The sequence below is a fragment of the Palaemon carinicauda genome, chromosome 24 (assembly GCF_036898095.1).
Source record: "Palaemon carinicauda isolate YSFRI2023 chromosome 24, ASM3689809v2, whole genome shotgun sequence".
Lineage (NCBI taxonomy): Eukaryota > Metazoa > Arthropoda > Malacostraca > Decapoda > Palaemonidae > Palaemon > Palaemon carinicauda.
This window is the reverse complement of record NC_090748.1, coordinates 52,539,193-52,562,513: the sequence shown is the minus strand read 5'-3', so window position 1 is coordinate 52,562,513 and position 23,321 is coordinate 52,539,193. Positions and strand designations below refer to the sequence as shown.

Sequence of the window (23,321 nt, the reverse complement as noted above, 5' to 3'; positions counted from 1 at the left end):
TTTGTTAAAGTTTTTATACTTTATATAGGAAATATTTATTTTAATGTTGTTACATTTCTTTTATAGGAAATATTTATTTTAATGTTGTTACATTTCTTGAAATGTTTTATTTTAATGTTGTTACATTTCTTGAAATATTTTATTTTTCCTTGTTTCCTTTCCTCACTGGGCTATTTTCCCTGTTGGGGCTCCTGGGCTTATAGCATCCTGCTCTCCCAACTAGGATTGTAGCTTAGCAAATAATAATAATGATAATAATAATAATAATAATAATAATTATAATCATTTAATTAATCAATGTACTGTACAGACAATTATATTCTATAAATTATCTACTGGAAATGGTTGGTAAGGACTATGGGAGTGGACGTGGGATATGAGAGTTTGGTAGAGTTTATTTATATTTTGATCTCTATGATAGTGAAAATGTAAACATAGTGAGCGTGTAACTGTCACTAATTTGACAGTAGCAACCATCTGTCAGTGAATAATAAGGGTAGGTATAAGGTTAAAATTTATTAAAATTTATTTTCAGGTAGAGAATAATTATAGAATATTAGGTAAATGTGTTATGGGGGTGTTTGTATGATAGTGGCCACCTGTATGTATTATGCCTAACTTAGAATACGGCAGTGTAAGGGGGGTCGCAGGGTGCCGTTAACCCTCTCCCCCCCATTAGGTAAGTAGGTAAGGACACAGCTTACAGGTTAGGTTAGGGGAGAAAGTTGTAGCTTAGTTGATGTCCCCTTTTAGTCCACACGGGAGCAACTGGCCACTGATATACAAAGGCTCCGAAATACTCGAACTATAATTTTTTTAGGTTATTGTTCGGGAGACTTTTTAAGAAAATTTATAACTTTTGGAAAAAGAAATATTAGATGTAGGATACATATTAACCCTTTGTTAGAAAATAGGAGGTGTATATATTATACGGGCCACCTGTATGTATGATGACGGCAGACTAAGTATACAGCCGTGTAAGGGGGTCGTAAGGGGTTGTTACCTCCCATTAGGTAAATAGGTAAGGACACTTCATGTAGGTTTAGGATAGATGGGGAAGTTTAGGGTAGTTGCTGTCCAATTTCTATGGACACCGGAGGAACTGGCCGCTGACATACAAAAGGTCCAAAACTAGGTTAAATTTCTATTAAGTAAAAAGATGTGGGAGGAAACAGCGGTAAAATTATAGAACAACATGGAACCACATTTCCAATAGGAAAGAAAGCTCTTCTTAAAGTGAATATTGTGCTTTCAACGAATTTGAAATTTATTTCCACTGCAAATAAATTGTTGTCCCGTCACCTCCCTCTTACCAACGGGAACGGGTGGGAACCTTGGACTATGGGTGGGCGAAAGCAGGAAAAAACATGATTATTTAACACTTCCGAGCTTTGTAAAAGGCCACAGAACCTAACGAACCCACATAACCTAGTACAGTAGTTCCCAGGTCACAGACCTAACCCAGGGGGAAAGCCCCCTGTACACCCGTTCCCATGTCACAAACCTGCCCATGTCACAGACTTGAGCATGGGGCAAGCCCCCCCAGATCCCTCTTCCCAGGTCACAGACGTAGCCAGTGAGCAAGCCCCCTGGATTCCCCTTCCCAGGTTACATACTTAGCTGGAGGCAAGCCCCCAGACCCCTTTTCCCAGGTCACGGGGGTCAAGTCCCTCGTGACCCCCTCACCCAGGTCACAAACTTTAAAAGTAAATTGCAAATAATCCACTACTTTATAATTGACACCTGCGTCTTTTTTTTTTTTTTTTTTTTTTTTTTTTTTTGTTTATGCAATCTTTACAGGTAAGTTACAATAAAAAATGTGTTTGTCATCCCTAAAAGATAATTCAGAATTGCTCTTAGGACACTTTACAAACAGGAGAGGATAAGTGAGGTTTGTAAAATGTAAACAAAAGAGTGAAATGAATATTTCAGGAGAATATTTTATGTATTTTTTCGTGGATTCATTGTGCGTCCCAGAGTATAATGTATAGAGAAAAACTGGTTAGTTTTACCATTATTTATCGATTTGTCAGTAAATTTTCCCCACCCAAAACCCCCGGTTCCCACTGGATGGCTCCCATTACTGTCGGATATTTTAGGGAATATCTTATTAACTATTTATTTGCGACAGAAATAAAAGTTATTTTTTAAGAAAACAGGAGTTCTATACAAAATCGCCTTCCTTTATTAGTAAAGCCTTTTTTATGTGTTTTTATAATACTACCGAAACAGCATTCTAAGTTAGGTGAAAGATAACAGAGTTTTTAATGTTTACTAGTGCAAAGTAGAGGTTAATTCGTTACTATTCGTTAATAAGGAATATTATAATTTGGTTAATCAAACATATAATGGAAAGATGATATAAAGTTATCTGGAAAATATTTGGTAAAATTAGTTATTTGCTGTGAAAATAGAATATGTGGTAAAACTCTCTATTTCCAATTGGAAAAACAGTTTTTTTTACATTAGGAAATGTTGTCCCAACTCAAACTATAATAATCCATATTTTTGTGTATACTGTATATATCATTACCGTTCATACGTGTGATTGTTCACGTATTGGTTGTAATTTACTCCACCACAATATTTAATTTTAACCTGTATAACTGAATCTATCTCTGGGGTGAATGCAGTTTGTTCAGGGTGGATCACAGTGGAGCATAGACCCCCAGTAGGTAAGTAGAGAAGGATATGGCTCCTAGGTTAGGTTAGGTGAGGAACCTTAGGTTAGGTGGTTTCTTTGTGACTCTTTCCCTTGTAAAATTTGGTTTTAAATCTGTCCCAATGAACTATAAAGGCTCCTTTATCTCTACTAGACCAGTAATTTAAACCCCATGACATTTTCTTGGTAATCTACATGCGGCCAGGCAATATACAACACCAACAACATGCAAAAGTGGAGCATATCTTTGGGAAAATGCATACTGTAGAAGAAAGTCCATTGTTAAGAATAGGATTGTTAAAGTTGAATTTGTTTGTTTCCAGTTCCTATTTCATCTGAAGAGATACTTGTCAGAACATCAGCCAGGCAAGCCCAAATCTCCACCTGTGTCCCCAACCACAGCAGTAACCTTCCTACTTAACAGGTTAAACTCACGACCCTAAGCGGGACTCAATCTTCTGATCATGTGAATGTAAGGCCAAAACCTATTGCCATACTAGCCACTTTACCTAAAAAGTTATATTCATAAATGGTAATATTGTATATATATTTATACCCATGATTTTTTTTGAGAGGGTATATTTTCCTTAAATCCAAAACCTAGTGTTGTTTCTAACCTTATATAAACCTTTTGTCATTTGAAGTGGGGTTATGTCAGCAGATATCCAAGGACAGTGTTTCTTTTTATCTTCCTGAGATCCGCAAGCCGAGCCTATACCTCAGTCAGTGAGGGGTTGGAGGTCCAACTTGGGCAAGGCTCATTTAGGAATAAGTGGGTCTCCTTGACACTCTGGATGTACCTGCCAGTGGCTTAGGTATTAAACAGGAGTCTGCTAATGCTAGACATGTTTTACTTACTATTATTTTACAGTTAGTGTACCTATGAGTCTGGGTATCTTTACCCTTTGTCCTGTGGTGGCTACCTAACAGTTTATGTAGCTTAAGATAGGAGTCTTGACAAAAGCTTCTCATCCAAGATAGTGGTTGCGACATAAGTATAGAAGCAGAGGTAGATTGTCTGACCATTCTCCTCTTCCTTTTTCCCCACTGGGGTGAAGCAGTGGCTTCATTACATGCTGGATCAGATGCCAACTGCAGACAAACCTCACGACTAAGTAACTTTTCTTTATAGACAAGTTCTGTATTAAATTATCCTCCCCTTCCTCCCAGATAAGTGAGAGAATGGATAAAATGTATACAACCCATTTCTCATAAGGCCCATACATTCAAACACATATCCTTATGGATGTAGGTTCATCCATGACTGCCCACCAGTCTCCCATTATGAACCTAGGCTAACACGTTTGATATTGCTATGCTTTGGTTGTAGGGAGGTTGACAGGAGTCACCATTTTGACTCCTACACAGGTCCAAGTGCTTTGACATTACCAGGAAGGTAAACTTCCTCCATATGGATAAGCCTCTTAGTAAAGAACAAAGGTTTGTATCTCTGTAAGAACAAATTACAAATTTTTAAAGTAATTTTTATTTTTTTAACTATACAAACCTGTGCCCTTTAAGTTAAATTTCCCTCCTCCCTTCTAGGTTTAAGACACACTGGGACTTCCTCTCCACCCACCAGTAACTATCGACGTTTCGTTATAAATCTTCATAACCGAGTTCCTAGAACATCAGCCTGTAACCTGCTCTACCATTCCAGGGATGTTAGTAGCATCTGGGTCACCTTCCAATACACCAGTTCCTCTAGATACCCGAGTCTTTTCACCCGCTGTCCTTTGAGTACCGGTAGAACTATTCCTCTTCTGCAAGTGGCATTGTAGTAGGGATCCTTCGCCAGCGGAGCCTCTCTTACCTGAAGATGAAGGATCTTCCACCATGATTGGTATCAAGGAGCTCGAGAGAGACAGGACACTGGGAGGAGAGCCTGTTTCAATAGCGCCACCTGGTAAAAAAATTTACGCTGTGTTTGACCTCCCTATACCAGTCTGCCTACGTGTACCCCAGACCGGAAGTTGCTGAGGTGGAAGTTCAACAAAACTGTCCCCAGTTAGGCAAAGAATTAGCTTGAATAGTGCTTGGCCACAATTAATGTTTCTGTTGGTCATCAGTCTATTTAGCGGAATGTTCTGCACCTGCTGGGCGTCTTAGATGAGACAACTTGCCAAAGGAACTGAAAGCCAGAGGAACAAATGGCCATTGGTCATGAAGGACAGTCATAGTAAGGGTCATATGGTGACAGAAATACCATGGCTCCTCCCAAGCGTTTATCTACTCTGCTGCATGCTCGCCCTTGCACATCTCCTTGATATGTCCCAAAGCCTGGCACCCTTGGACAGTCTTTCTGCTGCAGGAATTAAAATCCCTAAGGGATATAGCTGAAGTCTTTAGGTTTTTCAGGTTAACCCTCCTGTACCCTTGATCGACCATTGTAGGACCTGACCTCTAGACTACTCACGAGCCTCTTCCTAGTCCTTACGATTAGCATCTTGCCTGATATGTTGGATGTCATGAGTCATTCTCAATGAAGGGAGGCCTACTTCTCCCTTATCCTGGGTTCATGTTCCAGAGCCAGCTTCTAGCCCGGCACAACTTCAATATCATTAAGCAGGGTGCAGAATGAGTCTGTCCTTTGAGGTCATGACATCACAGGTCTTATGTACCCTTGTGGAGCATCAAAGGTTACATGTAGGAACAAATCAAAGATTTTTTAATCAACTTATAATTTTCATAAATATACAAACTTAAGAACTTTAAGTTACACCGCCCTCCACAGCCATCAAACAAGTCCTAGGTTTAGGTCAAAGTGAAGGTTATGTTACCTGCCACCTACCAGTTATTACTACTAACTATCACTACAGCGTTTAAAGTTAAAATGGCCCTTTCCATTGTCGCTAAAATTGTACTCTTATTAAAGGTCACAGGTTTGTATAATAAGGAGAAATGCAAATTGGTAAAAACACTTGTGATTGTATGAAATAATAAGAGATTTCTTCTTTCATATATCATCTTACATTTTATGTTAGAAAATAGGAACTTTGTAAGGTAATGTCCTGTTTTGGTTTTATCCTACTATTTTATTATTTTAACCCAAATTACTTGCCTTTAGAAAAAACATCTGTCCTTGTTATCTTTGTGATTTTATTATATTTAGGTGAAATTGTGATTTTTTTTCAGATGAGTTTTGTAATGTGTTGATTAAATCTACTCGAGAGGTTTCAACTACCAAAATGCCAAGTTTCATTCAGCGTCTTACAAGACGTAAACATGTATCATTTGAAGCCACAGAACTACCACGTGTCCTTACAACTTTTGATCTCACTCTGCTCGGCATTGGATCTACTGTTGGTGTAGGGTTTTATGTATTAGCAGGACAAGTAGCAAAGAGTGTGGCAGGCCCAGCTGTCATCATTTCATTTTTAATAGCTGCAATAGCTTCCATATTTGCTGGTGAGTATTTTCTTGATTTTCCCTTACTCTATTCTTAGTTTAGATTAAATTATTCTTGACTTCAATTACTGTGATTTAAATTGAAGTGGAATTTGGTAAAATGTAAGAATTTTGGAGACACATATATATATATTTACAGTACAGGTATTTGCTTATATTGGCCTGACTCCTCTTGAATGTCTTTTTAATTGTGCATGTAGCCTAATAATTGATAGATTGAAAAAAAAATATAATGCTTTCCTTTAACCTTTGTACAGTGGAACTCTTATCTATGCTTCTTTTCGTATTTCATAAAACTTTACCCTCAGTAAACGGTAGGTGTGCCCTTTCCTTATATGGTTAAAACCATACATTTTGTATGAATATTTACAAAGAAATTGTTCCTATGCGGATACAAACCCTTGTTGTTTATTGGGTCAGCTCTGTCGCAGCCTTGTTTATGACAAGATTGAAGAATTCATTTTGGGTCTGGCAACATTGGTTTTCTTAAAAATGCCCACTTTGTTCATGCTATAGAAGCTTCTAGAACAAATTTTCTGATGCAATATGGATCAGATGTTGTGTCATATAACAAAAGCATGGCTTCAAATGCCTTGTATTAACATTTTCCATAAACAAGGATTTTCATTGAAGCTTGATTTGTCCTCAAAGTACTGATGACAGTAATTAAGGTGATAACATCTTTGACCAAAAACTAACTGAATTTATTCTCGCTACCTATAGGCAGGATAATATGGGGTCCCTATACAGTACCTGTATTATTATTATTATTATTATTATTATTATTATTATTACTACTAGCTAAGTTATAACCCTAATTGGAAAAGACCAAGGGCTCCAACAGGGAAAAATAGCCCAGTGAGGAAAGGAAATAAGGAAAAAAAATAAACGATATCAGAAGTAATGAAAAAATTACAATGAAATTTTTAAATATTTAACTTAGCCGGTGAATATATAATAGCTGCAACTCTGCGGCTCGACAGAAAACACACTAAAAAAACTCGCGAGCGATCGCTATGAAGGTTGCGGGTGTGCCCACCAGCGCCAACTGTCGGCCAGATACCACTCTTGTATGTAAACAAAACCTTCAATTCTTCTCTGTCGACGTTGACGACAAGACGTATCAATACTCGCTGTAGAACCTGGAGTTTTCTCAACATATTTGGTGAAGTACTTCATTTTGGTTTGAGCTTTCGCAGTGCAGGTGTTTTATCTTCATCTTCAATCTTGAACTCGTTTTTGGATAGATTTAATTTTTGATGACAAAGAGAGTATGGACTTTCTTTGACTTTTAAATGGCCGACCCTTCCCTTAGACGGAAGTGTGTTTAGGCTTTTAGCAATTATCTTATCACGTTATAAATTAATTATAGATTTTCCTCTATATATTTTATATCTCAACCGCCTTTATTAGGCCTCTTCGATTAGCTTTCCATTTATAATAAACATCAAAATAAATTTTAATGATTTGTTTATATGCGACCTTTCCTGAGAGTAGGCGGTCCTAACTTGGAAACCGAAGTTAAACAACGTTGAGCCCTTTCAATCGTAAATAGCTTTTAAAGAGCTAATGATTTAAAACTTATTAAATGAATATTTTTTAATAGATATTTTATGAAAGATTTTCTTTGAATAGTCTTCGTACTGTTTCAAAGATGAACTAACGTTTAGTTTATTTATGCTACGCAGTTTGCGCTCTATCGTTACGATAGAGAGAGAGAGTATCACGGTTTCACTTTGCAGAAAGAGTAAATCGATTCTGACGTTTTGTTCATTCTTCTTTCAAAGCTTAAATGTTTTAAATTCTATTTTAAAGGAACTTTTTAATTGAAAAACCTTTCAGTTTTTTCCTTTGGTCAAATAACCTGTTTTTTTGACGAAACGTAAGTGGGCTCTTCTCTTAGGTGCGAAATCAAGAGAGAGAGAGAGAGAGAGAGATAGAGACGGAGGGAGAGAGAGGAGAGAAAACGTTCCGTTCTTTATCTCGTCCCAAGCGGGTAACGTTGTTCTCGAGTTACTCTCGTCCCTAGTCTCTGTACGGGGAGAAAGGATAAAACGTTTTTAGTTTTTTATTCTCGTCCCAAGGCAATGTACGGTGAGAGATTGAAAACGTAGTTTTGAATGAACTAGTGTTTAGTCTCTTCCCCAGCCACTGAATTTTTTATCTTAAAATATGTTTACTGTTTTTTGCTGGTATTAATGTGCTTGCATTATACGACTGATTTCACAATTACAACCTTTTGATGAGGGTAGAATTGCGTGCTTCAGGTAGAAATCAGTTTTATTCATACCTGATGTAAATTGTTAAAAGATTCGATTTCAGTGAAATAAGTGCAAAACAGAAAATCGTAGTGATAAAGTGATATTGCGCAAAGTGTTATCAGTGTTGCGACTGAGGGTTCGTCTGTTCGTGCCTGTCGTTCGCCTAGTCCGGGACCTCTTGCAAGCTCCCAAGACCAGGGGAGAAGTAATGTCGTACGACTTATGGGTTCGAGAGGCCTTGATCAGCGAACAGACGTTCCCTCTATGGTATCGGGTGTATCTTACCAAGATCACCCCTACCATAAGGCGAGAGAGACGATTTTCTCCTCGTCATCCGAAGGCTTTTCGCATAAGAAACCGTGAAACAAGGTTTCGAGGCCCTTTAAGCGAAAGTCAGTCCTTTCAGGACAGGTCCAGCGTCCTGGTTTTAACCATTAGGACAGCTCTGACCCTATGCAGTCATCGGAAGACTGCTCGCCGCCTAACAAAAGCGTAACACAGACTCCGAGAGTCTTTTTGTAGGCAAGGTTTTGCGGTCACAGACGTTACCCTCGTCTCTTACCGCAACCATTCCCGTTGATCCTAAATGGGTTGTACGGCAAGACATGCAGAATAAGCTTGCCTCCCTTATGGAAGACTATTCTGCCGATAAGTCCGTTGAGCCTAGCCGTTTATCTCATCGAGATCCTGGCTTTCAGCCACCCTAACGTTCCTTTGTGCGTCCTGTTGACGTTGGCATAGCTAAGTCACGTCAGTCAGGTTGTTTAGAACCACACTCGATGCGGTCTCGTGTGGATTTTCAGCCACATTTGGACGTTAGGCCACTTGCTGATGCTCCTGTTGACGTTCAGGACGTTCGCTAACAATCGGAGTTTATTTGTTTTGACGCCGAGCGTCAACCTCCTCATTCTAGAGTTGTTTTGACTGCTCAGTCTAGGCGGTCAAAGCAGTCTCGAGTGGACGCTGTGCGTCCTCACGCACCTGTTGTTGTTGACAGTTCACAGACTGTCAAGCAGTTACATGACGTTGCGTCCTGGTCTCTCGCACCTGTTGTTGTTGACAGTTCACAGACTGTCAAGCAGTTACATGACGTTGCGTCCTGGTCCGCTACTAATGCACCAGTGAGTGTGGACTCTGCTTGTAAAGCATTGCCACCACGGTAGGTCTCTCCCTTGCTTGAGACTCAGCTATTATCGGACAAGGTTCCTTCAGATGAGGAAGTTGCTGTTCCCCCTCCTACTGATATTCCCTTGAGGACTCTGTCAGACGGAGAGGACCCTAAAGCTGCTTAGCCCTCTATGGACTTTAAATAAATCATGCTGATTTTTAAGGATCTTTGTCCGGATCTTTTTGTAACTGCTGCTCCTCGTTCGCCTAAACGTCAGAGCTTACACTAGGCCTAGCTACTTCGAAGCCGTTGTTTTATAAGCTAGTGCTCTCTCGCTCTCCTAGAGAGCTTTACGTTTGCTAGGCGACTGGTTTATCACCAGGAGAAGTTTGGGGGATACAGCCTTTGCTTTCCCTTCTTTTAAACTGGCTTATAGAGCGAGAGTCTGATATGACACGAGAGAAGTTCTCGGCTTGGGAGTTCCTGCCTCTGCCCAGATAGACTTCTCAAACCTCATAGACTCTCCCTGGCGCCTGGCCATGAGACGCTCCAAGATTTTACAGGTCAACTTCACAGCTGTTTTCGAGCCTTTGAAGTTTTGCTGTACAATTATGTCATGCATAAACAAGGCTTTCAGGGATGGCTCCAATGATCTGACAGCCACGTTCTCTGCAGGAACAAGTCCCTCAGGGATGGCTCCATGATTTGGCAGCCATGTTCACTGCAGGAGTACGTAAGAGGCAAGTGCGCTCAATGTGTTCATTGTCAAGACAAACTTCACGGTGAAGTCTACCAGGCTGTCTTGACAGCATTTATGGAAGGCGACTGGATGGTCTCTCTCGACCGTCAGGAGGCATACTTCCACATTCCTATACACCCGGATTCCCAACCGTTTCTGAGGTTTGTTTACAGGAATGTGGGGTACCAGTTTCGAGCCCTGTGCTTTGGCCTCAGTCCTGCGCCTCTCGTGTTTACGAGGCTCATGAGGAATGTGGCAAAATCCCTCCATCTATCGGGGATCCGAGCCTCCCTGTACTTGGACGACTGGCTTCTCAGAGCATCGTCCAGCCTTCGCTGTCTGCAGGATCTACATTGGACGTTGAGTCTGGCCAGGGAGTTGGGACTTGTGGTCAACCTAAAAGTCCCAACTGATCCCATCCCAGATTATTCTATTTTTGGGGATGGAGATTCGCAGTCAAGCCCTGCTCGAAGTCCAACTAATGCTGAAAAGAAAACGTTTATTCAGTCAGGAGTTGGAACAGTCTCGTAGGGACTCTTTCATCCCTGGAGCAGTTTGTCTCACTAGGGAGACTACCCCTTCTGCCTCTCCGGTTCCATCTAGCCTCTCACTGGAACTAGGACAAGATATTAGAGATGGTATCATTCCCAGTCTCCGAACCAATAAAGGCATGCCTGAAATGGTGGGACAGCAATATCAGTCTGAGAGAGGGACTATCCCTAGCAGTCAAGAACCCAAACCACGTGTTGTCCTCAGACGCGTCGGGTTTGGGTTGGGGTGCGACCCTGGACGGTCGGGAATGCTCGGGTCTGTGGACCTCAAGTCAGAAGAGCATGCACATCAACGTCAAGGAGCTATTAGCAGTCCACTTGGCCTTGATGATATTAGAAAGCGTCTTCGAAACTAAGTGGTAGAGGTCAACTCAGACAACACCACAACTTTGGCGTACATCTCCAAGCAAGGAGGCACACACTCCTTCACGCTGCTCGAGATCGCAAGGGACCTTCTCTTATGGTCAAGAATTCGAGGCATCTCCCTGTTGACGAGATTCATCCAGGGGGACTTGAACGTCTTGGCAGACTGTCTCAGTCGGAGGGGTCAGGTGATACCCACGGAATGGACCCTCCACAAGGACGTGGGCAAGAGTCTTTGGGCTACTTGGGGTCAACCCACCATAGACCTCTTTGCCTCCTCGTTGACCAAAAGGTTACCAATCTTTTGCTCTCCAGTCCTAGATACAGAAGCAATCTACATAGACGCGTTTCTACTGGATTGGTCTTTTATGGACTTATATGCATTCCCACCATTCAAGATAGTCAACAAGGTACTGCAGAAGTTCGCCTCTCACGGAGGGACAAGGTTGACGTTGGTTGCTACCCTCTGGCCCGCGAGAGAGTGGTCCACCGAGGTACTTCAATGGCTGGTAGACTTTCCAAGAAGTCTTCCTCTAAGGGTAGATCTGTTATGTCAGCCCCACGTAAAGAATGTCCATCAAAGCCTCCCCGCTCTTCGTCTGACTTCCTTCAGACTATCGAAAGACTCTCAAGAGCTAGAGGCTTTTCGAAGGAGGCAGTCAGTGCGATTGCAAGAGCTAGGAGAGCTTCTACCATTAGAGTATACCAGTCGAAGTGGGAAGTCTTTCGAGACTGGTGCAAGTCAGCATCTGTGTCCTCGTCCAGTACCTCTGTAGCCCAAATCGCAGATTTTCTTTTACATCTGAGAAAGGTTCGCTCCCTTTCAGCTCCCACGATTAAGGGCTACAGGAGCATGTTGGCTTCGGTCTTTCGACATAGAGGCTTAGATCTTTCCAACAATAAAGATCTCCAAGATCTCCTTAAGTCTTTCGAGACCTCTAAGGAACGTCGTTTGGCAACTCCTGGATGGAACTTAGACGTGGTCCTAAGGTTCCTCATGTCAGACAGGTTTGAGCCATTACATTCAGCCTCCCTGAAGGATCTCACCCTCAAGACACTTTTCCTAGTGTGCTTGGCTTCGGCTAAAAGGGTCAGTGAACTTCATGCCTTCAGTAAGAACATCGGCTTTTCTACAGAAAAAAGCCACTTGTTCACTTCAACTTGGTTTCCTGGCCAAAAATGAACTGCCTTCTCGTCCTTGGCCTAAATCTTTTGATATTCCTTGCTTATCAGAGATCGTAGGCAACGAACTGGAAAGAGTATTATGTCCTGTTAGAGCTTTTAAGTTCGATTTAGCTCGTACTAAGTCATTACGAGGGAAATCTGAGGCATTATGGTGCTCAGTTAAGAAACCTTCATTGCCTATGTCAAAGAATTCTTTGTCATATTTTATCAGATTTTTTTAATACGAGAAGCTCATTCTCACTTGAATGAGAAAGACCGATGTTTGCTTAAGGTTAAGACGCACGAAGTTAGAGATATAGCAACCTCCGTGGCCTTCAAGCAAAATAAATCTTTGCAAAGAATTATGGACGCGACTTTTTGGAGAAACAAGTCAGTGTTCGCGTCATTTTACTTAAAAGATGTCCAGACTCTTTACGAGGACTGCTACACACTGGGTCCATTCGTTGCAGCGAGTGCAGTAGTGGGTGAGGGTTCTACCACTACACTTCCCTAATTCCAATATCCTTTTAATCTGTCTCTTGAAATGTTTTTAATATTGTTTTATGGGTTGTTCGGAAGGCTAAGAAGCCTTTCGCATCCTGGTTGATTTGGCGGGTGGTCAAAGTCATTTCTTGAGAGCCCCCAGATTAGGGGTTTGATGAGGTCCTGTTGTATGGGTTGGAGCCCTTGATACTTCAGCTCCTGGGAGTCTGTCAGCATCCTAAGAGGATCGCTGGGCTCCGTGAGGAAGACAGACTTACAAGGCAGAGTAATCGTCTAAGTCAACTTCCTTACCAGGTACCTATTTATTTTGGTTTTGTTATATTGATAACTGTCAAAATGAAAAAACTTTTAGCTTATACGCTGTAAACATAATTAACTCTGGTCTCTACCCACCTCCTTGGGTGTGAATCAGCTATTATATATTCACCGGCTAAGTTAAATATTTAAAAATGATATTTTAATTATAAAATAAATTTTTGAATATACTTACCCGGTGAATATATAAATTAAATGACCCTCCCTTCCTCCCCAATAGAGACACAGCGGGACGAGAAGAATTGAAGGTTTTGTTTACATACAAGAGTGGTATCTGGCCGACAGTTGGCGCTGGTGGGCACACCCGCAACCTTCATAGCGATCGCTCGCGAGTTTTTTGAGTGTGTTTTCTGTCGAGCCGCAGAGTTGCAGCTATTATATATTCACCGGGTAAGTATATTCAAAAATTTATTTTATAATTAAAATATCATATTACAGAAATAGATTAATTATGTCATGATGGGAATGCAGTACTGTAATCGATACTTAATTAGTTTGACGATTGACTTAAAACCTATGTAATGTAGAATCTCATAGTGGAGAAAATGGCAGATTCAAGATGTTTAGAAATTTTGATTTATTATAAAACTTACTTTGACTTTGATTACATTGAAAACTTGGAATCTTATGTATTATAAGTTTTATTTATACAAGTCTGGACTTTTTTCAGGACTTTGTTATGCTGAATTTGGTGCTCGCGTCCCAAAGGCTGGCTCAGCATATGTGTACAGTTATGTTTGTGTTGGAGAGTTTGTAGCATTCATCATAGGTTGGAATCTTGTGCTGGAATATATTATAGGTAAGTATTCTTTATTGACTGAATGCTTTGCTGTTTGATTTAGCTGAATAGTAATTATTATTATTATTATTACTTGCTAAGCGACAACCCTAGTTGGAAAAGCAGGATGCTATAAGGCCTGGGGTTCCAACAGGGAAAATAGCTCAGTGAGGAAAGGGAACAAGGAAAAATGAAATATTTTAAGAAGAGCAACAATATTAAGATAAACATCACTTTATAAACTATAAAAACTTTAACAAAACAAGAGGAAGAGAAATAAGATATAAGATAGAACAGTGAGCCCAAGTGTATCCTCAAGCAAGAGAACTCTAACCCAAGACAGTGGAAGACCATGTTACAGAGGCTATGGCACTACCCAAGATTAGAGAACAATGGTTTGACTTTGGAGTGTCCTTCTCCTAGAAGAGCTGCTTACCATAGCTAAATTCTCTTCTACCCTTACAAAGAGGAAAGTGGCCACTGAACAATTACATTGCAGTAAGAAGAATTGTTTGGTAATCTCACTGTTGTCAGGTGTATGAGGACAGAGGAGAATATGTAAAGAATAGGCCAGACTATTCGGTGTGTGAGTGTATAGGCAAAGGGAAAATGAACTGCAACCAGAGAGAAGGATCCAATGTAGTACCATCTGGTCAGTCAAAAGACCCCATAACTCTCTAGTGGTAGTATCTCAATGGGTGGCTGGTGCCCTGGCCAACTGTATGAATATAAACTTAGCATAAACTCTGTACGGTGCAATCATTCTCTGCTATGTCAAATCAATTTGCATAGTCACATGCTCTGTAGTTATTATGTGGAGAATCATTACCGGTATTACTATTTTATCATACAGTAATTTCTACCTGCATTACTTTGGTATTAATATCTTTTTTAATTTCATTACTATTACTGTCCCTATTATACTTATTTTAGATTGATTGTATTTGTATACCTTTGGATAGTCACCCTGTAGATCTTGTAATGTACCTGTTCTATCCAATGCAAACACATTAAGTTAGTGAAATCTTTATGAGCCATGAAAGCAAGAATAGTAATGCACTTTAGTATAAATTCTGTTTAGCTAACATTTTTTTTTACAAGTACATCTCTAGATACTGCTTTTGGCAAACCAAATTTTTCACTATGAGTTCATTATCACTACTAGTCTATTGAGTGTTCAATTATGTATGCACGGAGCACTTGTTCAACAATTTAAAACAGTAAACACTAGAGTATTCGCAAAAGGTTAGATTGATACTCTATGAGCCCTTACATTATTCATCATTCCTCATATACTTTATATATCAATATGTATATTTGTCCATATGTGTACAGTGTACATATTATGCATATAGACTACAGTTTGTATACTAGAGTGCAAATTGTATAATTTTATACACATTCCAACATTTTTTATGTTATTATTCTCACTGTTTGTAACCATAGGATATGAGTAGCAAACTGTACTTTGGGTAATGGTCTGTGTTCCACTGTACTGTACAATAAACCAATTATTTTTGATTGGTCTGGTCTTAGAGAAAATGAGACTAGGAGTAACCCATGTAAATGGCTCATGTTTGTATAGCTATGGAGAATACAAATTGTATTTAAGATTTGTAGTTTTTATACAAGTAAAGAAGACAGAGTGAAAGAAATTTGGTCAAAACTAATAATATGAACATTACAAAGCAAAAAATCACCGTTGACTAAAAAGGGAAGAAAATTTATAAGAATTCAACATCAATAGACATTAGATTTATTAAAAAAAAATAGAGGTTTATGTGTTTTTGGGGTGAAAATTGAATCAACTTGAAGTAACAGAATCTTTCCCATGATTATTTTTCAGGTTGATAATGTTGAACCAAAACTTGAGACGATTGTTTATCCATATACAAATACTTGATGTTTATTCATAGTCATTCTTTAACAGGAACGGCTAGTGTTGCTAGAGGATACAGTGGCTATGTGGATGGATTGGCTAACAATTCCATTTCTGAAGCACTAGGAGAAACAATGCCCATCAATGTCAGCTTTTTATCTAAATATCCAGACTTCCTCTCATTTTGTTTGATACTTGTACTTTCAGGTGAGTAATAGCTATTGTAAATGACATCTTTAAGTTGTTATAGTTTCTGGTAAAGATTCTTTCCTATTTAAATGTTCAAAATAGCATATGAAGCCTATACTTATACCATGTTACTTTGGCCATATTTTATCAGTTGAAAATATCAGCAGTGCTACTTGACTGTCAGCCGATGATTGTGATCCATGGAAAACTCAACTAAATCATTTATGTTCCTATTTGAATACAAAACCTGTACTACAAATATTTGTGAATGCTAAAGACAGAGAGAATGTGGCATACTAAATTGAAATTAGTTACTGGTGTCATGTCAATGGACATCGCTAAGCAAATGACTGGAAATTATTATTATTATTACCTATTACGCTACAACTCTAGTTTGAAAAGCAGGATGCTATAGGCCCAGAGGTTCCAACAGGGAAAAATTGCCAAGTGAGGAAAGGAAATAAGAACATGAATAAACAATATGAGAAATATTGAACAATTAAAATAAAATATTTGAAAAACAGTAACAACAACAAAACAGATATTATTATTACCTACTAAGCTACAACCCTAGTTGGAAAAGCAGGATGCTATAAGTCCAAGGGCTCCAACAGGGAAAAATAGCTTAGTGAGAAAAGGAAACAAGGAAACAAGAGAAGTAATTACCAATTGAAATAAAATGTTTTAAAAACAGTAACAACATTAAAATAAATATTTCATATATAAACTATAAAAAAGACATGCCAGGTTAGGTTAGGTTATATTTCATATATAAACAATATAAACAATAAAAAGACTTATGTCAGTCTGTTCAACATAAAAGATTTTGCTGAAAGTTTTAACTTTTGAAGTTCTACCATTAGTGTTAAGCAGCCTTTTGCTTCAATGAAAACTCTCGAATGAATTACCATTATTATTGAATGAAGAAGATTATGGTTCAATTGGTGTCCATAAGGACCTAACCTAACCTATATTTCTCACATATTCCCAAATGAATATATGTTCTGCTTGATTAGAAAAGTTTAATTTTACATCAACAACAAGAGCTATGACTATACCCTTTAACTGATGTCCCCTAAAAATTATAAGTGAGCAGTAATACTTTACCAATGTGTTTGGAATTGTATAAGCAATCAGAGGAATGCATCTCTTGAATTAGCTAAGGATTTGTTGAAAGAAAGAGATGCTAAGTGGTAGAAATTGTTTTAACCCTTTTACCCCCAAAGGACGTACTGGTACGTTTCACAAAACTCATCCCTTTACCCCCATGGACGTACCGGTACGTTCTTGCTAAAAACTGCTATTTAAATTTTTTTTTGCATATTTTTGATAATTTTTTGAGAAACTTCAGACATTTTCCAAGAGAATGAGACCAACCTGACCTCTCTATGACAAAAATTAAGGCTGTTAGAGCATTTAAAAAAAATATATACTGCAAAATGTGCTTAAAAAAAAATAACCCCTGGGGGTTAAGGGTTGGAAATTTCCAAATAGCCTGGGGGTAAAAGGGTTAAGTAGGTCGAGGAAATCAGATGATAGTGTTTTGATGAGAGCATCTTTGAGTTTGTGAACCTTCTACCGTGGGATGTTCTGATAACTTAGTTGACAATGAGGAAAATTTTTAAATTTCTAATATGAGTTGATAATCTTTCCAGTCAGTTGTTACCAATGCCATTATGAATGAGTCAACTATTTTGTTAGTAAATACTAGTCTTTATTTGTCTAATATCAATCGGTTATGTCATTTGTTATATTAATTCCTTTAAACAAGATTTTCTCTTTTCCCTCTCCCTTTCACCTCAAGGCATATTTACAGTCTGTGTTGGTGACATTATACATAATGTGATGTCATAGCACAAGGAGTTCTGATACACCAGTTTTTTCAGACTGGGTAAGTCAAAAAGAAGCATTTTATGTGCTCTTACCTACTACAGATATATTTTTAGCCAATGCAAAGTGTATTCTAAAAAGTGTAGGCACTGACAATTTTCACCTTTGTCTCATATTCGAGACTTTCTTGAATTTTTTTTATACTCTACTGTATTTAACTCCAAGTCTCAGAATCTTGTCAGATTAACGGTAACATTTCCCAAGCTCTAGACCCTGGGTAATGTTTATAAGGACGTGGAAGTTTGCCAATTTATAATGCATAAAAGCAAACCATTTTGAATTGTCTTTGATGATTCATTCATGTCCACTTAAAATTTAGCTTATGCAAACATGGCAACAGATGCCATTAAAGGTTAAAGGTGTCTGGTCTCAGTTCCAGTTTCATCCGAATAGATGTTCACCAGAACAACAGCCGGGCAAACCCAACCCCCCCCCCACTGTGGTGCCCAACCACAGCAGTGGCCTCCCTAGTAAACAACTTGAATTCACAATCCCGGGCTGGGATTGATCTTCCATGCAAATGCTAGGCGAACACATTACCACTGTACTAGCCATATATCTGCACTTTTTGGTGTAGATGCAACAGTTCCTCCTTTACTTAAACCAGATGGTTCTCTCACTCACTGTGCAAAGGAAAATGTAACCCTTTTGGCTGATGTGTTTGACAGTAAGCAGTGTAATAAGAAACTCGATCTTCCTCATTCCTGTTTTCCTGAGGCTAAGTTAAGTAGTTTAACTTTTTGTTCCTATAAGATTAAAAGTCTCTTGATGGACCTTGATGCTTATAGAGTTACAGACCCAAATGGAATTTTTGCATAGTTTTTTAAAGACTGCTGATTTATTAGTTCCTAAGTTATCTTTTATTTTTTGCAAGTTAGCAATAAGACGGTCTTTTAGTGCTTGTTGGAGAGTTGGTAATGTTGCTCCAATAGGTAAATGTGTTTGTGGTAGCTCCATCTCTATTGATTAATGACCAATTTCTATGACTCCCATATTATCTAAAGTTTTTTAATCTCTTTTGGCAAAACATCTGAATAGGTATGCTGAATGTAATAATCTATTCCCTAGTTTGTAATTTGGCTTTTGCAAAGGCGGAGCATGTGATACCCTTCTTACAATTTCCGATGCAGTACGGAAATGCCTTGAGTGTGGTCAGGAAGTTCGTATAATTAGTCTTGATTTTAGTGCTGCCTTTAACTATGTTAATCATGAGGCCCTTGTTTTCAAACTCAAACAGTTGGGAGTAGGTGGCTCTTTACTTAACATCATTATTAAATTTTTAAATAATAGATTGCAAAGAGTTGTTTTTGATGGGTACCATAGTGAGGACAGGAATGTAATATCTGGTGTTCATTAGGGTAGTGTTCTTGGCCCAATAATTTTCATACTATATATACATGATATATGATTTGGCCTAGAAAACAACCCTATTGCTTATGCAAATGATGCTACTCTCTTTGCATCAATTTCATATCCAGAATATAGATTTAGGGTTGCTGAATCCCTTAATAGAGATCGAGCTAAAATTAGTGCATGGTGCAAATTATGGGGCATGAAGTTGAATATTAACAAAATTCAAAGTATGATTGTAAGTAGGTCAAGGATAGTGGCTCAGCAACCAACCTCTCTATATTGATAATGTTTCTTTATCTATATACAGTGCCTTTAAGATTTTAGGCGTGATTCTTGATTGCAAATATACTTTTGACACAAAAATTGGCAAATTGAGCAAGTCTTTTAGGATTTTCGGCGATCAGTCTACTTTCAGATTCATGTTGATTAGCCCCTTTGTATAATGTTATGAAAAGATTCAGATTTTATCCTTAAATATGAAGAAGACTCCAGTTTTCCATAGTTTTTAGATTATTTTTCACAAGACTATACTGTATGTGCAATGTGAAGTGTAGATCTTGCCTTTTCTTGTCTGCAAGTATTTTATTATTACTTGTAGCATGTTTAATTTGGGTAATTGTTCAATTCTTTTTACTCCCTTTCTTTTATGATTTATAGTTTGCCTTAATCACACAACATGTGTGTAGCACCATGCTGTATTTAATATAATAATTCTGTTTTCAGTTTTGCTGTCATTGGGAGTGAAAGAATCTTCCATTCTTAATAGTATATGCACGGCTGTGACTCTCATGATCGTAACGTACACCATTATAGCTCTTGCAACACAAGGTATGTTTACAAAACTTAGTTTTTAATTGTGTTAATAGTCATCCACTTATACTGACTGATATTTTGTGTAGTGAACACAGTATTATCTTTATAGGAACTATGTTGTAATGTGCGATTATTATTATTATTATTATTATTATTATTATTATTATTATTATTATTATTTGCTAAGCTACAACCCCAATTGGAAAAGCAGAATGCTATTATGCACAGGGGCTCCAACAGGGAAAATAGCCCAGTGAGGAAATGAAAAAAGGAAAATAAAATATTTTAAGAAGAGTAACATTAAGATAAATATCTTCTATATAAACTATACAAACTTCAACAAAACAAGAGGAAGAGAAATTATAGAGAATAGTGTGCCCGAGTGTACCCTAAAGCAACAGATCTCTAATTGTAAATGAAGTTCTGTATTTGAAAAATGTGTCTTTACAACACTATTCGGTAAACATTAATCAAAGTAAGTTACATTTTAAGAAGGGCACGCAGGATACTGTTTATTCATTTAATGTTCTAAATTAGAATATCTTTCAGTCGTAATTTTTTAGTTCAGAAATAATTTTTATTCATTGTAAAGTTATTACTTTACAATAGGATTATTGTGTGTCTATGCAATTTTCTAGACAATACAATTAGGAGGATTCATTCAATTCCACATGGCTGAGTAAGCATCCCTGTTCCTCAGCCTGCCTAGATACAATATTAAGTGAGATTTGTGTTGTTTGGACTTGCTGGGAAGAATTATTGAGGTGGGAAGGATATTTTATTTTTTTTTAAATTAGGGAATTTTTGCTAACCCTTTTACCCCCGATGGACGTACTGGTACGTTTCACAAAACTCATCCTTTTACCCCCATGGACGTACCTGTACGTCCTTGCAAAAAAATCTGTCCCAGTTTTAATACCGACACCTTTTAGGGGTGAGCAAGCTGGGTATATTCCTGGCATTCCATGCAACTTTTTTCTCTGGTATATTTAGCAGTATTTATACCTTTGAAATGGTGCTTTAAGGAGCATTTCACGGAGCGACACAGGTTGAGCCCAGAAGTAGATTTTTCCTTTGTCAAAATCCCTTTTTTACATTTTTTGCATATTTTTGATAACTTTATGAGAAACTTCAGGCATTTTCCAAAATAATGAGACCAATCTGACCTCTCTATGACGAAAATTAAGGATGTTAGAGCAATTTAAAAAGATACAGTATATTGCAAAATGTACTTGAAAAAAAAAAACGCCTGGCGGTTAAGGGTTGGAAAGTTCCAAATAGCGTTGAGGGTAAAAGGGCTAATATCTATGTAGAGTGAGCTTAGTACCCTTAAGATGAAATTGAAAATTTCTCTCACGACCCCCTATATTCCTATTTTTCGTGATGTATCCAGCATAGTATGGTGACTTATACTGCTATGTAGAAACTACCCTTCCTTTCATAATATCTACATCAAATGTTAGTGATGGTTGACCTTTGTCTCTCCTTGTTCAGTGTTACTTTTCTTTTGGTTTTATGTAAGTAGGATTATTTCTAGATTATCTAGGTATGTCTACAACTTTTAAATGCATTTTTTGTGCTAAATGCTCCATTTATAAGATCTTATCAGAAGTTATAGGCTATATACCATATATGATACATCAAGGCCATGATCATGAAACACCGCCTAAGATGGTCTGGCCATGTGATGCGCATGGAGGACATAAGACTACCAGAGAAAGTATTCTTCAGTGAGTTAAATACAGGCGATCGCCCTAGAGGCTGCCCTATGCTTCGATTTAAAGACCAACTCAAGAAATCCCGCAAGGAAGCAAATATAGACCCCAACACCTTCAAAGCTTCAGCAAGTAACAGGAACGAGTGGAGAAGCAAAGTTTAAGTGGGCACGGACCTCTGTGAAGAGAATAGAAGCGCCAACCTGTTAGCTAAATGACATCAATGAACAGAATTATTATTATTATTATTATTATTATTATTATTAATTGCTAAGCCACAACCCTAGTTGGAAAAGCAGGAAGCTATAAGCCCAGGGGCTCCAACAGGGAAAATAGCTCAGTGAGGAAAGGAAACAAGAAAAAAAAAATGTTTAAGGACAGTTACAACATTAAATTAAATATTTCCTATTTAAACTATTAGGAAGCTATAAGCCCAGGGGCTCCAACAGGGAAAATAGCTCAGTGAGGAAAGGAAACAAGAAAAAAAAAATGTTTAAGGACAGTTACAACATTAAATTAAATATTTCCTATTTAAACTATAAATACTTTAACAAAACAAAAGGAAGAGAAATTAGGTAGAATAGTGTGCCCAAGTGTACCCTCAAGCAAGAGAACTCTAACCCAAGACAGTGGAAGACCATGGTACAGAGGCTATGGCACTATCCAAGACTAGAGAACAATAGTTTGATTTTGGAGTGTCCTTCTCCTAGAAGAGCTGCTTACCAGAGCTAAAGAGTCTCCTCTACCCTTACCAAGAGGAAAGTAGCCACTGAACAATTACAGTGCAGTAGTTAACCCCTTGGGTGAAGAAGAATTGTTTGGTAATCTCAGTGCTGTCAGGTGAATGAGGACAGAGTAGAATCTGTAAAGAATAGGCCAGACTATTCGGTGTATATGTAGGCAAAGAGAAAGAACCATAACCAGAGAGAAGGATCCAAAAGGTAGTACTGTCTGGCCAGTCAAAGGATCCCATAACTCTCTAGCGGTAGTATCTCAATGGGTGGCTGGTGCCATGGCCAAAGAGCAAATCAACCATAACCACCTCCCACGATTCAGTGTGATCAACGCCCTTGATTATTCAGGGCACAAATTGGTCTTACGAGCCATAAGAAGGCTCACCACCCTAATAATGATTAACCTGCTATGATCCTCTCCTCTTTTCAACCTTTTATCGGGACTGAAAACTATGATATTCAGATACGAGTACATGCCGATGATGCAGTTAGGGATGTTTCAAAGTCTCCAGTTGTTCAGTTGTTCAGATTAACAAATGGTCGCTAAGTCAGTGTGGGAATGAGATGAAAACCATAAAAAGAAAAATCCAGGTATTGTTTCAGAGGATCATATAGATCCGACTATTACTACTTTGTTGTCGTCTTTTAGCACTGTAATTGCAGGTCGGGAAGAAGAGATTGGTTTTTAAGAGCAGATTGAAAATTTTAATGTAAGAAGTGATATTGCTGGGTTTGAATCTCAATTAGCTTTCTTTATGGAGGGTTCTCTCTAATTTTATGGAATCTTCTGGCTACATTGCATCGCATAAGTGGATAGTGTGGCACATCGTATGATTCCCTTAAATCTTATTGGGGTGAATAAAGTTTCGAATAAACTAAAACATTTGCATCATAT

The 23,321-nt window shown here is 38.3% G+C and overlaps 1 protein-coding gene across 3 annotated transcripts in view; it reads left to right on the top strand.

The window, feature by feature from the left end:
• The first annotated feature begins 358 nt into the window (after nucleotides 1-358).
• Nucleotides 359-23,321, top strand: part of LOC137618116 (cationic amino acid transporter 2-like) — an 85,883-nt gene continuing 62,920 nt past the window's right edge. For 2 of the 3 annotated variants that reach the window (XR_011039727.1, XM_068348117.1), the window contains exons 1-6: nucleotides 359-496; nucleotides 2,986-3,134; nucleotides 5,798-6,070; nucleotides 13,746-13,874; nucleotides 15,784-15,939; nucleotides 19,888-19,992. Coding sequence is in view for 2 of the 3 variants with exons in the window: in XM_068348117.1 (XP_068204218.1) it covers nucleotides 5,851-6,070; nucleotides 13,746-13,874; nucleotides 15,784-15,939; nucleotides 19,888-19,992 (610 nt within the window). In the remaining variant the exon portion in view is untranslated. The remainder of the gene's footprint in view (nucleotides 497-2,985; nucleotides 3,135-5,797; nucleotides 6,071-13,745; nucleotides 13,875-15,783; nucleotides 15,940-19,887; nucleotides 19,993-23,321) is intronic. The other variant, XM_068348118.1, reaches the window with a different exon arrangement.